Here is a 16,792-nt window from a genome sequence, read left to right on the forward strand (position 1 = left end):
TCAGAAGAAATTATTAAAGATCTTCCTCTCATGCCCGACGACAGATGACCCAGAGAATTACAGAAGTATACAGCCGAATTGTATAAAGAGCTCTGATGTCATCACACTTATTCTGTAACCAAATAAGGCAAGTCGTTTGAAATCCTACTCACATTTCAACTACTGTCATACATCATTAATCAACTCAGATATAAAAATAATAAGCAAAGCTTAATAGGCTAGAATCTGTAATCTAAGCACTCAAAAATGTACATGAAACTGATTTCATTATTAGAGACATTCTTCAGAAAATACTGAAAACAAACACAGACTATTTAAAATAATCCACTTCTATAACAACCTCTTCCCAAAAAAGCCTCCATTAACACTAAGGTATTGGATAGAACAGAATGGTCCCATCAGTTTCTCTTCACTTAATCACTTCTGATTGGACAATATGTCAGCAATTAGATAAAAATACAATAGCACGTCTGCTATAATCAATAGACATGTATCAGAAACATTTAAACTCCACAAAAATACTCAACAATCACCAAAATCATACCCATGTCAAACCTGTCTCTGATCAAATTTAGTTGAGAAACCAAAGTTGAGATCGACCTTTTAAGAGTGAAATATTGTGGAATCCACATTTCACAAACCTAGATGAATTAAATGAATTAACTCACTTATGTCCACTTGCCGAACGAAATAACAGGCATCTGGAAAGATGGAATAAACTACTCTTATTTTTATTTGCCAGAATATCTGCAAACAAAATAAATATCCTTCCCAAATTCTGCTTTTTCTGCTATTAAGTCATCTATCTTAGTTTTTCCCCACCATTTAATCACCATTATGAAATAATCTCCATCTCATCATAGAGCCAGAGCGAAGGTACCTGGCACCATAATACAAAACACAGCATCACTGCTACTTCCAGTATATCCAACAAATAGATTGGGTGAGAGCATAAATTTTCACCTGCAATATCTCACGCTCTACTTACACCTTCACTATGTTAAGCCTCAGAAATGTTATAATATATATATATATATATATATATATATATATATATATATATATATATATATATATATATATATAACTCATAACATCTGAATACTGAATGATACTGTATGAAAGAACTGGTGGTGCTCTATTTGCAATCAAAAGTACTATGATGCACTGCATATGTCAATTGCATGAATGTGCAGCCCTTAAAAGAAAATAACAATCAGTTTTGTATTTATGAAGCATTACATGAACAACCGTTATAATTACACTTTTAAGAAGCCCAGCTGTTAGCTGATTGAATGATTTTCATGGCATAACAGTAATAATAAATTTGGCATTTACAACTCAGTTATAAGCACTAACTATAAGTCGAGTCTAACCATAAAGTTCTTCTGTCTCTCATGTAAGGACAAAGTCTTAAACTCTGTAATGTTACTTCTTGAGTTTAGACATTCCTAAAACATCCAGCATCACTTTATAAAAGATTTATGCAACGCTGATAAATGCCAGTGTAACTGTATTTCAAATAATGTGTTGTTTAATAATGTTAACCACGAATAAGCCATAGACCATAGACATGAGGTTTGACTGGTCTGACAGAACCAAAATTCCCATAAAGCATCTGCTCATCCTCCTTACAGATCACTTAGACATGCAGCAGAAATAAAAATTAAAAGTTTTTCAGGTATATCACATCACAAAACAACAGTTCTCTCTCTCTCATATTTGACTTGCTACATCGTTGTGTTAGTCACTGTTATTTTTTGGATACTTTCTTTGTTTCTTTGGTATTTGTATTTTTTTTAAAACATAAAAGGTGGGAAGATTATGATGATAATACTAGTATATTTGTCTAATTATTACTGTAGGCGTATTAATTACATCCCCAAAAAGATTATCACGGGTGGGTAGCTGCCATTTAAGGTAATAAGATCATTCTGATTATTATTTCAGGCCTTATGACTTCACTGGCAGCAATCTTGATCATTTGAATTATGGTGAGTTGTAGCATGATGCCCATCTGCTCCTAGCTTTATAAACAGCAGTGCTGATGACACACATTTATACATTTCATACTGACAAGCGTAGCTGTGTTTGTGTGACAGACAGGGTGGTCCTGCTCCGACAATTACATGGGACTGTCACGACGACTAAGTCCCTGACACACACAGACCACCCCGTTCCATGTGTGGCATTAGCGGCGTTAACAAAGGCAGCATTGACAGTGACCCTCACTCGCCTCTGACCTTTACACACGTGCTCTATGCATACACACCCTACACATACACCGAGACACTGCACACACAAAACCATTACTTTTTCTCACTGTCTTACAACCCCACCCCCCCACCCCCCACGCACACACTTTCTCTCTTTCTAACACACTTTACACGTAATTGCTAATACGTACAGAGAGCGAGAGAGAGAGAGACACAGATCCTTCTTCTCCTCGTCAACCTCCCATGTCTAAGCTTGGTGGAATGCGTCTCAGGTGCAAGGGGTGTGCTGGTTCAAATTAGTGGAGTATAAATTAGCGTGGCTTTCCCCCTCTTCTATCCAAACATTCACTGTCTCCCATTCCACGCAGCTTAAACCCCCTTTTTCCTCAGCAGTAAACCCCTCCATCGCTCTTTCTGCAGTTGACCTCCCTCTTTCTTCACTTTCTCTCTTCGCCACATAAATTTCTGTTCTTTACAGCTTTGTGTATATGAACTCAGCAGGCATCCTCCACAAGTCTCCTAAAGCATTACCTGTATTTTCCCATTCCCACCCAGATGAATAAATATATGTATTCAAATTGGCAATTAAACAATTACAGTTTCAGTTGAATTATAAGGCATTACTTACAATAATGTGTAAAAGCCTTGCATGCTTTTTTTCTTCTGAAATATTACCTCAGTACAAAAGAAACTTTGAATGTGAATTTGACATCATCGAGGCTGTGAGAGATTTTACTTGCAAAGACAGAAGCATGTGAGAGCCAAATTATGCAGAAGAGCTAGCAAGTTCTCCAAGATGCTGGAAACAATCAACCAGCCAGCCAATTTCCTAATAAAATTGCATGACAATGTATCTGAGAGAACTGGGTGGTCACATCAAATATTGATTGGGTTTAGTTTTTTTTTTTAACTGTTTTCTCTTTTTTCCCTTTGAAGGCATTTCATTTCATTGTTTCTGAAATTACCTTCATTTTATACAGAATTTCTTTATATAGCACTAAGACTTGTAGAGGTCCCAGTGAGCATCAACTGACCAGAGACATTCATTACTGGTTCAGTCATGTATGACTTAAACTGACCCATAAAATGATATTGTTACTGGTCTACTTTTGGTCGGTCCTGGGCTGCCTTTTACTGTTTTTTATATATTGACTTTGATGTCATGTCTCCAATTATCTTTTCTATGTATTTGAAAATCTGGCCAAAATCTAGAAAGCCCTCTGACATCAGCAAAGATGTCATTTGTCTTGTCTTTTGAATGTTTTTGTGCTCACTGAGGTATATCATACCTAGTTTTACCAAGTTACAACATTAATTATAAATTGACATCAGTTCAAATAAATATCCTCCTACATATCCCTCAGGAATACACCAACACACACCAATATTTCATCATCTTCTTTTTCCATAGTCCTCATCCTGGCACCTGTCATCCTTGTGTGCACCGTGTCTGTGTTCATTGTTTATAACTTCAGATCGCAGCTTAACCGAGAACACAGTGCACCGGAGCGAGGAAATATACTGAGCATGTCCTCCTGGAACGGCACACGTCCACCAGGATCAAATGCTCCTTAGGCGTTTCCACATGCAGAAGTCTATATTTTCCTATCACTGTTCTGCTCTCACTTTTACAGCGAGCAAGACCTCACTATGCCCTCAGAGCAGTCCCTTTACGCTCGTCATGAGGCGTGCTGAGATAACACAAGGCAGGCCACTTTATGGAGGTCCTGAGGTCGAGCTGTGGGACAGGCCCCCCTTATATAAGGAGAGAAGTATGGTTCAGGTGCAGGCTGGAGCTCCCTAAGTGTCACAGAGAAAGATAAAGAGTAGAAGGGAGGATTGTACTGGAAGAAACAGGAGAGTTGAACTATGGAGGAAGTGGTTACTCTATAACCTACACACAGCAGTGCCAACAGACTGGAAGGAAGTGTAAGCATTGATATCGCTTAGAGACCAAAGCCACTTTTAGCTCTTGTAACTTATGCAGTTCCAGAGACTGTCATTTGAAAAGCCCTTACAAAATAGGCACGGCAGGATGTAGTCCAAAGTAAGCAGACTAGATGCAAAATTCAAAAAAGCATCAGTAATGCATTATAGAACTGATTTTTTACAGAATTGTGAATTAGGATTATCAGGTTTTTAAACTGCTGTAAATATTCATTTTAAAATTGTGTTAAATAGTGGGTCATTTTTATTCACAATGCCAAATAATACAGCTGCAAATGTATTTTCAGAGTAAAATCTGCACCTCAGTTCCAAAGTCCTACAGACATTTAGCTTGATTCCTAGAACACCATTTTCACCATCTTAAAAATGTGATACATTTAACACTACCACTTTCTACACATATTTGACCTTGCCCTGGTGCCCATCTCTCCAGGTGACCTCTGGACCTCTTCGATGATCCTGACAATCAGATAAGAGGTGCACTTTCACCTCTGTGTAGCTCTCTCCAGCTGGGCAGGTTAGCAGTCCAGTCCAGTGTTACGGCTGACAAGCACAGCCTTTAGCTCGCTCACTTTCATGTGAACTTGCGGAATGTTCATCTCCATCCATCTCATTGAGGGAAGAACAACACTGGCTTGACTTGGCATGTGATAGTGTTTGGCCTGTGCAACACCTGCAATGTCCTACAGGGGTTCCATCAATCACCAGGGCTTTGGAGTGAGCCAAGAACTGCCCCCCACCTAGTGCAACACTGCTGTGTCCATGAAAGAGACTGACTTAAGCGGTGTCATTGTTTGTGTTGTGGGTTTATCTGAGGGCCACTCTGGCCCAGGGGTCCAAATTTGATAGCACTTTAGCTTTACTGTAGAGTTGTTATCCTAGAGCAGATGTTTGAAGGGCTATAATGTGCAACAAAGAGTTCCTTATCAGTAGTTGAAACAAAATTTATTCTTGCGCTTGAATGATTGTGCAATTAATAACTTAGTAATAGTTTTAATTTCCTAATTTATGACTCACTGGTATTACGTGCAAATGGCTGTTTTCCATTCCTCATAAGCTTGGAGACCACCAGTGTAAATGGGCACAGAGACCAACACGATCTATGATGGTGTTCCCATTTCAAATAGCAACTGTATTGTGTCATTCAACGAAATGGCTTATTAAAACTCAAACACTCTGCTACTTTTGGCTCTAGCTGCAGCACACCCCACTGTCATTAGTTACTGGCACACAACAACTGCTCGAATGTCTCTGAGCCCTGCAGCAGACACCCTCCCAGCTTAGTTGCGCTAATTTCAACACAGTGGCTTTCCCTGTTGTTCACATCCTCTAAAGCTGTTCCAGACATCTGACAAGGCCTCATTTTATTTATTGACTTCATTTCACTCTGAGGGTAGTTTTTACATTGCCCTCGGGTGATGCGAAGTTAATGTATTACTGCTCCTTAAACCTTCCTTAAGTGTTTAAACACCCGAGGTACTGACGCAGCATCGTGGAAGCGAAAAACCACGCTGGAGTTAGAGAAACCAAAACACTTCAGCAATATCCTGAGCAAGGAGAAAAAGAGATTAATGCATGGGAAGGAAAGTGAGTGATGCATGGGAAATAAAAATGGTATAAAAATAGATTTTTATAAAAGATAAGTGTTACAGAGAACAGATACAATAAAACATATGTTTCCAAAATGTACAGATATCTGATCACCTTATGGTTGACTGTAGTCAGTTGACATTTGTTTGTCCAAATCTCTTTTACATTCTGTCCTCTATTTACCACAACCTAAGCTTGAATCTATTTAGCCCGCAGTTGGCTCTGGCCATTTTCAAAAATTCTTTCAACTCAAATACATTTTAAGAGATAGCAGATAGAGGATTGCTAGAACCTGTGTGCTGGAGCTGCATGCAGAACGTCACGGTTAACTGTGTTAGACAAGTATTTCATCATCTCTACTGTTGATATTCAAGTGCTTCCTCTCCTTAATTGTATTTTTTCCCCTTGATGCATTAAAGTGATTGGATTTTGTCTCTCCTGCTGTCGAAACCCGTAGTGCACGCCCATAAAAAATAACTTCCCCACAACAGCTTTTTCAAATTTGGGGCTTACAATGCTCTGCCAAAAGCCACAAATTACCCCCCTCTAGCAGCAGCGAATTAGGAACAATTTTCTGTTTGCTATAAAAAAAAGAAAGAAACGGGAAAAAGAAAGATGAGGGAAAAATATAGCTTGCACTAGAGACCACCAAGGCAGGCAGCAGTGAGATGACGAGCATGTTCGCCTGCCGTCGGTTTGGGTGGCAGGGTGGTGCTACAAACACTCACTGATCCACACAGTAATCAATGCAGTTAAAGACAGGGGAACGTTTTGGCTCTGCGCAGCTCAGCCATTCGATGGCTAGGCACAGGCGCTGTAGTGTTTATGTTCTCCCAAATGGGCCTTTATCCTTCCCCACCTCATTGATAGGCCCACCACATAGAGAACCAAAGCAAGGCTGGCATATTAATATCACAGCTGAATGGGTGGCAAGCATTTTATTAAGCAGATTTGAGGTCATGACTGAACCGAGTAGAATGGATTTTACATGAAGAGATGTGTGCCAGCACTCTTTGAGGTTGGTCTATTGGATTAAGCACCAGAAAGGAATAAATGGGATTTTTTTCTTTACTTTTGCCTGATGCAAAGACTAAGGGTTGGCTGTGATCTATGCCAATCCGGTCCAGCCTATGATTTTTCCTCCCTGGTGCTCTTTCCAATGCCCTTTAAAAATTCAGGTCCAAATTTTTATCCACCATTTCAAACGTTCAGGGGGAAAAAAAAAAAGGAGAGAGGAAAAACCATACCGGAGCATTGGCTTATTAGAAGCAGGAAAAATTACCAATCTTGTACTCTATTACATTTTTACTGTTGCCCTTTCCAAACCCCAGTCCATTACCATGGCAATGCCCAGTAGATGAGGGAGAGTACTCTGTCTTACCCTGAGATCTGTTAGAAGTAGCATGACTATAGGCAGGTCAGTGTAACAGAGCTAGACCCATTAAGAATACTGTAGCTCTAATCAAAGACCAGGACACAATGACCTAGCTATGACACCTTCCTGCCTTTTTGTTAATTACACTTCCTGTTTGCTTTCTGATCAAATGACAGCCGTTTTTTAGTCATGACAGGACTTGGTTAATGGAACTCATTTAGGGTTGACATGGCCTGGGCCTGAGGTAAAGAGAGGGGGGCTGCTTCGGGTCACGTCATCTGTTTCTGTCACTTTGATTACATAGTCAAGAATTAGTCAGGAAAGAAGTTATTTTTATTTTTGGATTTACTTTATTTTAAACTTGCGGTAAAAGTTTATCTGCACTACCTCAGAGGAAATCGTGACTTCTAATCCTCCTTTTATCAATTAATAAAAAGAAAGAAAGAAAGAAAGAGAGGGAGCACAAGACATGGGCATCAGGGCACCATCTGCAGGAGAGCAGCAGGGTACCATAGAGGTTAGTGGGGAGACTTTGTTGGGGCCAAGATTGTGGAGGGGCAAAGGTGGGGGGGTCAGAACCACACGCCACTCTTTGGAATACATCATATCCGGACACGCTGTAAAATACAGCTTGCCTTTTTGGTCTCGCAGATGTTATAATGAGGCTGATTGGAATGGAATTAAACCCAAATGGAACAAAGGAGGTATATTTTGATGTTTGCTAGGCCTCTCTCCTCCGGGAGGCTGGGAACAGGTGGCAAAAATTGGGGCCTTTCTGTGCAGCAGAAGTCAATTCAACTCCCATACAATGAATGACTAAACAGAACAGGAAAATGTGCTGTTCTGGAAAAGCAAACAAAAAATCTTCTAAATAGGGGTAATCTTAGGCACAGTTGTTCTTTCCTTATCTCAGACCTTTCTGTAATGTTGATTACTGTGACTGCTCTATTTATTTATTTATTTCTTCCTCTCTTGTAGCTGTTGGTGGCAACTGTAACTGAGGTGTGAGCTCATGTTCCTACTGGGTGGCTTTCCTGCTGTATGTCACTGTCATGTGCTGGCACACACGGCTTTTTTTTTTTCAAAGATTGAGGGCTGTGAGGGGTAATGAGAGATGTGGGTGATCCCCATTTCACACACACACACACACACACACATCCTGTATAGAAAATTTACACAAGCTTCACATGTGAATAATCTTTAAAATTTACGTTTGGAACATGTTATAGTTGACAAATTTTTCCACACTTGAGCTTTTCATATATAGTGCATGTTTTTATTTTCACACGCAATTTTTTTTTCACATTTTTCACTTGCAATTTTTTTGTTGATTTTCACACGTGAATTTTTAACATGATTTGTTCATTTTCTCATTTTAATTTTTCACATGCAGTGCATTTAGTTTTTTTTACAAGATGCATTTATTTTTCACATACTTTATTTTCACATTTTAATTTTTCACATGTAATCATAAACACTCACTGTCCACTTTATTAGGAACACCTGCACACCTGCTCATTCAGGTGATTATCCAATCAGCCAATCATATGGCAGCAGTGCAATGTATAAAACCATGCAGCTACATGCCAAGAGCATCAGTTAATGTTCGCATTAAAAAAAGTGATTTCTTCGACTTTGACGGTGGTATTATTGTTGTTGCCAGACAGGCTGGTTTGAGTATTTCAGAAACTGCTGATCTCATGGGATTTTTGCACACAAAAATCTCTAGAGTTTACACAGAATGGTGTGAAAAAACCTTATGATCCATTTTAGATCCAATCCATCAGAGTGTCTTCTGAACACATGCTTGAATAGAAGAGATTAGGCATGAGGAAAATCTGACCTTTTATACAAAGCAGTTAACATGATCAATATCACAAATTTGCTTACATTAAAATAAGGACCTAGAGATAGTGCAGAATCTTGAATATTAAATATTCAAGATATTGAATATTTATTTTCTTTGTTTCAAATTCTAAAACCTTCTGTTTATTTCCAATTTTAAATGAAAAAACAAACAAACAAACAAACAGATTTTCAATGTGGTCTCAGACTTTTGGACCCCACTATATATTTCTTTGGAGAGCAGAAAAGCATCTCAGAATGCACAACACACCAAACCTTGAGGTGAATGGGCTACAACAGCAGAAGAGAACATTGGGTTCTAATCCTGTCATGAACATGAATCTGAGTCTACAGTGGGCACAGACTCACCAAAACTGGACAACTGAATATTGGAAAAATGACACTTGGTCTGATGAATCTCTGAATTTCTGCTGCAAGATGCAGATGGTAGGGTCAGATTCACAGCCTGAGTGTGCAGCTGACAAATCTTTTTTGGGATTATGTGATGCAATCATTTCAACATGGACCAGAATCTCAAAGGAATGTTTCTAACACCTTGTGGAATCCATGCTGTGAAGAACTGAGGCTGTTCTGAGAGCAAAGAGGGGTCCTACACAATATTAGTATGGTGTGTCCAATAAAGTTGCTGGAGAATGTATTGTTCAAATGTGTTTACTTCAGGGCATAATATGTTGAAATACATTTTCACAGATTTTTCATACATGATCACATATTATTCTCATGAGCCCATGTGAAATGTAAGTGATTTTTCTATAAGGGACACACACATGCACGCGCACACACACACGCGCGCGCACACACACATTCACTCAGCTTTAACATGCCAGACAAGCACTTGGGTACTAAACCCCATAGGTGGTGCATAGAATGGAGTCACCTTGTCCTTACTGGTGTTGGGAAACAAAGAAAAACCAATGAAACAAGCAGTGAAAATAGAGATAAAAGAAAGGAGTGATGATTTATAATTGAACAGAGTTCAGATGAAATTGGAAAAGAGAAAAGAGAGAGATAACTTCTGCCAGAAAAAGCAAAATTCAACTCCATGTGTGAGTGTGTATGTAAGCTAGTCATTATATTTTGTGGCAGGAATACATTTGTAGAGACTGGTTAAACTGGGAATAGGAAAGATGGTGTGAGTGTGTATGTGCTAGTGTGTCTAAGTTACTCATTAAAGCGCTGGGTGAGAGCTGTGAGCTTTTGATCATTTGGGCCACCTTGGCAGCTGCTGCAGTGACGACACCATCATCCCTCTTATTTGAGCTCTCAAACACTGCACATTGTTCTTCAATTGCCTCTGCTTTCGCTATTTTCACAGATTCCTACACATTACTCCTATTTTGTAAATAATAGATTGCCACATATCTTAAGTACAACGTAACAAACCTAACAAGTCAAACGCAACTCACAAGTCAAATTTTCAATCCTATCAATCCCTTACAGAAAAACACACACATTTCACATGTGATCATATGTTTTTCCACATGCGATTAAGCGAGTAATATGTGAGGATGTGTGAAAAGCAAGTGAAAGTGCATTTTAACAGGGCCTTTCATTTTCATGTAGTGCCCTAAAATTGCACACCCATGTGACATTATGTGAATACCATGTGATCACCTGTGGAAAATAAAAAAACCTTCTTCTACATGCACATATGAAAAAATCTGTAAAACATGAGAAGTGTTTCAAAACCATGTGTAAATCATATAATTACTCACACATGAAGGTACACGTGACATTTGTGTAAAGGATGTTAACATTTGACCAAAAAAGAGTATTTGGTGATCAAGAATTTCCAATTACCTTACCAACTCCTCTCAACCGATTATAATTAACTTTACACAATAAAGTAGATACAACATTCTGTTTCAGACCAAAAAAACCCCCAAAGATCAGCTCTTCGTCATTATCTATGATTTTCAGCAAAAATGCATAGCTGTGACAACCTCAGCAGCCAAATAAGAATGCACATAACTGAGGCTTAATCCTTAAATGCATATTACTGGGCCTTAAGCTTCTGAATTACTCTGTTTATGTCGTCTATGACTCAACTCAAACAGATCCAACTCAAACACACAAAAACATCCTGCGGTGCAGAGTTTGTCCTTTCAGCAAGTAACCATGGCAGGAGTACAACATCCCATGGAGCACCTCTCTCTCTCAGCTCTTTGATTTAGTCTGTTGTCTGGAGGAGGAGACTCACCACAGTGTCTGAGGGATACTTTTACTTTAACTGTTTAGCTTGGCATCACCAAACAGGAACGAGTGGTCACTTCTTCAAGTCAGGCATGTATGGACTTTGAAACCCAAACCTGGCCGCCTGCATCAGAGCGAAGATATGAGTTATGATAAGTCATAGCTGATAAACCGTGGGGAACCACAAAGAGATGTGCAGCGTTTTCACTGGCAATCCTGCTGTTAAGGTGTCACACAAATAGCTATACATCATATTCATAATGTCATTAACATGCCTAATGTGACTTTGATTGAGCATACAGTGGGGTTTTAAGGGATGACATATTCAATTTGAGACCACATATTTCGGACTTATTATGATAACTGCCTTTTTTACAAGAATTGACTGATTTCCTGTGGAGTTATGGGTCTTCCTAGACATTCCTTTACACATCATTTGAGAGTGTGCATATGAGTTACTTGAGAGCTTTGATGGTGGAGAAGACGTGAAGTTCATACATGGCAGAACACAGAGCAGAGGGGATTCAAAGCATGCGTGATGTGAGCGTGAGGTCAGAGATAGACTGGGATTTTATTATTCTGTTGAGACCAGGTTAAATACAGGGAGTTATTCAGAGCAAATGACAGAGGAATCTTTCCATTACTATTCCATGCAGTAGGAGTGAAAAGCTGTGTGTGATCCAAAGACAGCTGTAACCTTCCAGCAGATCTCTCCCTTCTCTCTTCTGCTGTAATACTCCCTTTATTTTGTCAGGTGCAAAAGTTTCGTTCCTCTGTAAGCTCCGTAACCAAGTCTCTGACTGTCTAAATAACTGCTGTACAGACTCTCTCTGACTGGGTGACTTTCTCTTTGCTTATTTTTTTTAAGGATCAAGCCTCATGGTGTATAAATGTATAAATGCAAACACATCATGAGTTAAGCACATCATGTTTTGAAAAGTTTATCAAATGGAAAATGAGGATGAGTTTCCATGCTAAGTCAAGAGACAGGAAACCAACTACCAGATTCCAAAAACTCTGAAGAAGTGCAATTATTGTTACCATAAAGGAGAAGTTGAGCTTTTTTTTTTTTTTTTTTTTTTAAATCAATATGTATAGTTAATCAAGAATGGAGACATTACTGATCTATTGCATTCACATTTATTTTTTGTATCTCTATGCATTATATAATGATATTTTATATTGATCTTGTTTCTTTGTGCTAAAATGTCAGTGAGACTGAGGGAATAAACCCTGTATCCTGCATTTGGTCCTTTCCAAAAATTATTTTGTCTGCAAGCTGTTATACTCTATATACAAGACTATCCCATTAAACTTTATTTGCTTACTGAGTGTAATTAGGATTACTGGTTTGTAGGCTACAGACTATCCCTTTTCACTGACTTCGCTATTAAGAAGTTTGAAAATAAATTTTCTGAAATAAATTTAGGAAAAAATCATCCAAAATTATTCAACCGAATATCCTGTCAGTCGGTACCAAATTTTTTGTATTTATTTGACTGGAGGTAAAGTGTGCTTTAGGATAATAAATAAAGTCGCTGTGTAATAAACCTCAGTGCTGTCAGCGGCCATTGGTCATGCAATCAATCAAGCAGGGGTTGCAGAAGGTTATTAAAAAATAATATTTAAAAAAATATATAGAAGTGTGTGTGCGTGCGTGCGTGTGTGTGTATGTGTGTGTGTGTGTGTTTATAGGTTGTTTTATTCTAGTGACTAAATTGGATTAATAAAAACGACTAGTTAATAACGTAGGCTGGTTATCTTGCGCCAATCAAATATCATTTGTGGAAAAAAAACCGCTTTAAAATTTACTAAATGCGGTATAGAGGAAAATCACAGTCACAGTCGTCTCTCTTGTGAAACCATTTCTATGAAAAATGCACACATCAGTCATAATCAGTAAGTTAAGCGGTATTCGATTGTTTTTTATTTGGTAATCAGTAAAAATAATAAGGTAAGAATGTAGCCGTTCATTATTATTATTATATTATTATTATTATCTTCCCCCCATTTTTCTTGCTCTTTGAACTGGCTGTTTAATGCAGATTAGCTGCTTCAGACGCTGTGTGTGCTGGAGGCCTAAAACCAGACAATCAAGTGATTTTCATACTCTTTATGCATGTGTCAGGCCTACAGCTGCACACACACACACACACACACACACACACACACAGCTCCGCCGGGGCTTGAAATGATTATTCATAATGTGCGCTTTGCGGAAAATATGGTCCTGGTTATGTGTGATACGTGTCATATTGTATATTTTTAAAGAGCATTCATAGCGGGCCAATTCCATGATTCCACTGATCGCACTAAAATAAACACACACAGACATGGCCTATAAGACCTGAGTGTCTAATAAACTACATTTCAGCACGGTGAACTCACTCGTTTAAATGGCCATTGCGCTTCTGCAAAGAAAGGAACAATCCCTGGAGGCAGAATCATTAGCCTCTATACACTGTATGTTCATGTGAGTTATATATTTTAATATGCTGTTACAGCACGAAATTATTTTTATTTGAGTTTTATGAATCCCAGTGAATATCAGAAGGGAAAGTTTTTCTGTATCATCTTACACAGTTGTAAAATATTCATTCTGCAAATTAAACCTGTTTTATTAAGAATTCTGTTTATAATTGCTGATCATTGTGGATCGTTTGCCACGCATTTAGCAGAGGTGATTATTAATTATAATAAGTCAGGAGCACTGTAGGCGCATCGTTACAGAAAGTTCAGAATAAGCGGAGTAAGCGCCTAAAAGCACAAACTGATCAGTACAGCTAGTCAAAGAATAATAAAACATTTTATACTAGAAGAGTAAATTTCTGAAATGCTCCCTATTTTAATTTCTAACCTAATACGATTGATTTTTTTTTTTTTAATAATTAATTTAGTTTAACATAATTAAATGGGGTATAAAAAGTTCTCATGTCCATTAACAAATTAATAATCACGACTGATTTTAACAAATTCGTTTTATTATTTTTTTTCCAAACAACCAAGAGGAAATTCGTCAGTTAAATATTTTTCAAATCACTCAACGCAATTTTGTAGTATGAAATTACTATAAGAAAATATTTTAAGCACAAATGAGTCTTCCTTCAACAACAACAACAACAACAACAACAGCAAAAACAACAACAACAACAACAACAAATCCCAATAAAATTCAGTGGGGAATAAATGTCAAAAGTTCAGTGTCCATTAAATGCCATCAGAGATATTCTGCTCTCTCACTCTGAAAGCACATCAACATGCCAAAAATCTTATTTCCTGAGAAAAAAAAAAAAATAAAAAAAAAAGACAGCCGCAGCGCTGCTAATCAGCCACCCTGCCCAGGTACGCGTGTTTACTCGGCGCCTCGGAGCCGCCTGTCAGGCTTTGCAGCTTCTGATACTCGTACTGCAGGCTGAGAAACGGAGGAAAGGCGATGGGATGGAGAAGAGCGGAGGGCGCATACGGAGAGCTGGAGGGAAGCGGAGCTGAGCTTAATGACTCCACTGTGAGCGCCTGGCTCGGAGGGAAAGCTTTAGTATGTAGAGAACTCCGCGAGAAGAAGGTGGACAGAGCCGGAAGGACGGTACCAGGTGGAGCGCCTGGCACACAGGACGCCTGACTGGCATGGCGGAATCCAAACGGATAGACGTCCATGCTCGGTAAAGGCACACACGACGCCCCGAGCCCGTATGCGCCGTACGACAGGTTCGGAAAGGCTGCGGGTTCTAACGAGTGATCCTTCAACACACCGAATCGGAAGTGCTGCCGCTTGAAACGCTTCCTCCGCCGCAGGAAGCTGCCATTCTCAAACATGTCCGCCGAGTTCGGGTCTAGGGTCCAGTAGTTGCCCTTCCCCGGGTTGCCCGGCTCCCGCGGCATCTTCACGAAGCAGTCATTGAGGGACAGGTTGTGGCGAATGGAGTTCTGCCACGCGGGGAACTTCTCGCGATAGTAAGAGAAGCGCTGGCTGATGAAGTCGCAGATCTCGCTGAGAGTGAGCCGCTTCTTCGGGCTCTGCAGGATGGCCATGGTGATCAGGGCGATGTAGGAATACGGAGGCTTTACCGAGGCGCCTTTGCTCGGAGCTGGAAGGCATCTGGAAGACGCTATGTCTTTTCCATCGCCTTCATAATGCCTGGCAGAAAGAGACGCCGAGCTGAACTCAGCCTCGGACACGACTGGAGGTGAGGTGGAGCAACTCTCTTCTGCCGAATCCTTGCTCCCTTCTCCCACCACGTCGATAACCAGGTCGTCCATTAAATCCGTATCCAAAGTCATAGTAGCAAATCCACAAACTGGTCCGATTTCACCTGCCTCAACAGGTGAGAGACATGAGCGGGTCCGAGAGTGTGTTCGCACTGTGCTCCCCAAAGAAGCTTCTTTTAAACACCAGTAAAGTACCTTAAACTGACCAGTACCAGTCAGACTGACCACAAAAAGTGCCTTGGTTCGCTTTACCCAAACTTGCAGACTCTCTTCAAAACAAAGCCGTTTCACAACATTGGAAGCAGGAGGGAAAAAAGCTGGTGACGCTACGAGCTACGCTCCTCTGCAATGTCCAGCATCCTCTCCAAAGCAGCAGGATTTCCTCTGCGCTCGGATCAGGTGACCATGATGTCATGATGAAGTGTGGGCAAAGAAGATCCACTTCAGCAGAGCGGAAGCACAACACTCTAACAACCTCGACAATCTTTACAAAATCATAACCATAATCATACCTCAAGCAATAAGCAGTGGAGTCAAGTGCGCGCGCATTTTACTGCAGCATAAACCAGCAATTATATTATAACAGTCTTGCGATCATATCTAGCATCAGAGAGGCAATTCAGAGCCATGGCAGGTTTTCCTTTTTTAAATTATACACTCATATAACTCTACGAAAATATTCACGAGTATGCGTGCGTAATAGATTAATAAATTCATCTTTTATGACAGCAGTTAATAGAATCGGTATTAAGCTGATTAATAAAGCATATGGTTTAAAGCTTTTACTGTTTTGCCGTAATGTCCTGCTGAAATATTTTTTTGGATCGTTCTTTAAACGCGTGAAATGTGTCCTTATTTTTATAAGTAGGTTTATAGGAGAGGAAGCAATTTAACGCAATTAAAAATAGAATATTAAAACTGTATTAATGAGCAGCAGTAGCAGGAATAACATCATATCTCGGGTTTTAAAAGAACGAAAATAAGGTTTGCTTTTTGCTGTAAGTCAGGAGTGTTACACTCAGCCGCACAGCTCTGTTTTTAGCCTTCTGTACTGGACATTCAGCAGGTGAAGACGCTGAAAACTGCCTGAGGTGTTTATGAACTGAAGTGTGTGTGTTATGAGGGGTGAAGTGCTAAACTCTGTGCTGATGTGAACCTCCAGGTCTGGAGTCTGACACCACGGGTCTCACTCTGATTTAAAGGACACACAGTCTACACGAAAACCTTCAAATGTGCGATCAGATAGCCGAATAATAATAATAATAATAATAATAATAATAATAATAATAATAATAAAACAGTGCTTATATTTATTTAAGCTATTAATGTATTTATTATTATTATTATTATTATTATTATTATATCAATAATCAGAAGATCTATTATGACGTAATTATGT

General features: G+C 39.3%; 1 protein-coding gene across 1 annotated transcript; it reads right to left on the minus strand.

The window, feature by feature from the left end:
* Nucleotides 1–14,105: 14,105 nt before the first annotated feature.
* foxd7 (forkhead box D7) lies at nucleotides 14,106–15,795 on the minus strand. The gene has a single exon (XM_026916973.3). It carries the CDS (start codon nucleotides 15,463–15,465, stop codon nucleotides 14,509–14,511), a length of 957 nt encoding a protein of 318 aa, XP_026772774.1. The 5' UTR covers nucleotides 15,466–15,795; the 3' UTR covers nucleotides 14,106–14,508.
* Nucleotides 15,796–16,792: the final 997 nt, after the last annotated feature.

The sequence above is a fragment of the Pangasianodon hypophthalmus genome, chromosome 13 (genome assembly GCF_027358585.1).
Source record: "Pangasianodon hypophthalmus isolate fPanHyp1 chromosome 13, fPanHyp1.pri, whole genome shotgun sequence".
In the NCBI taxonomy this organism is placed as follows: Eukaryota; Metazoa; Chordata; class Actinopteri; order Siluriformes; family Pangasiidae; genus Pangasianodon; species Pangasianodon hypophthalmus.

Excerpts from the sequence above, each read along its gene's own strand:
- foxd7 (XM_026916973.3), bottom strand. The coding sequence starts at position 15,465 with ATGACTTTGGATACGGATTTAATGGACGACCTGGTTATCGACGTGGTG.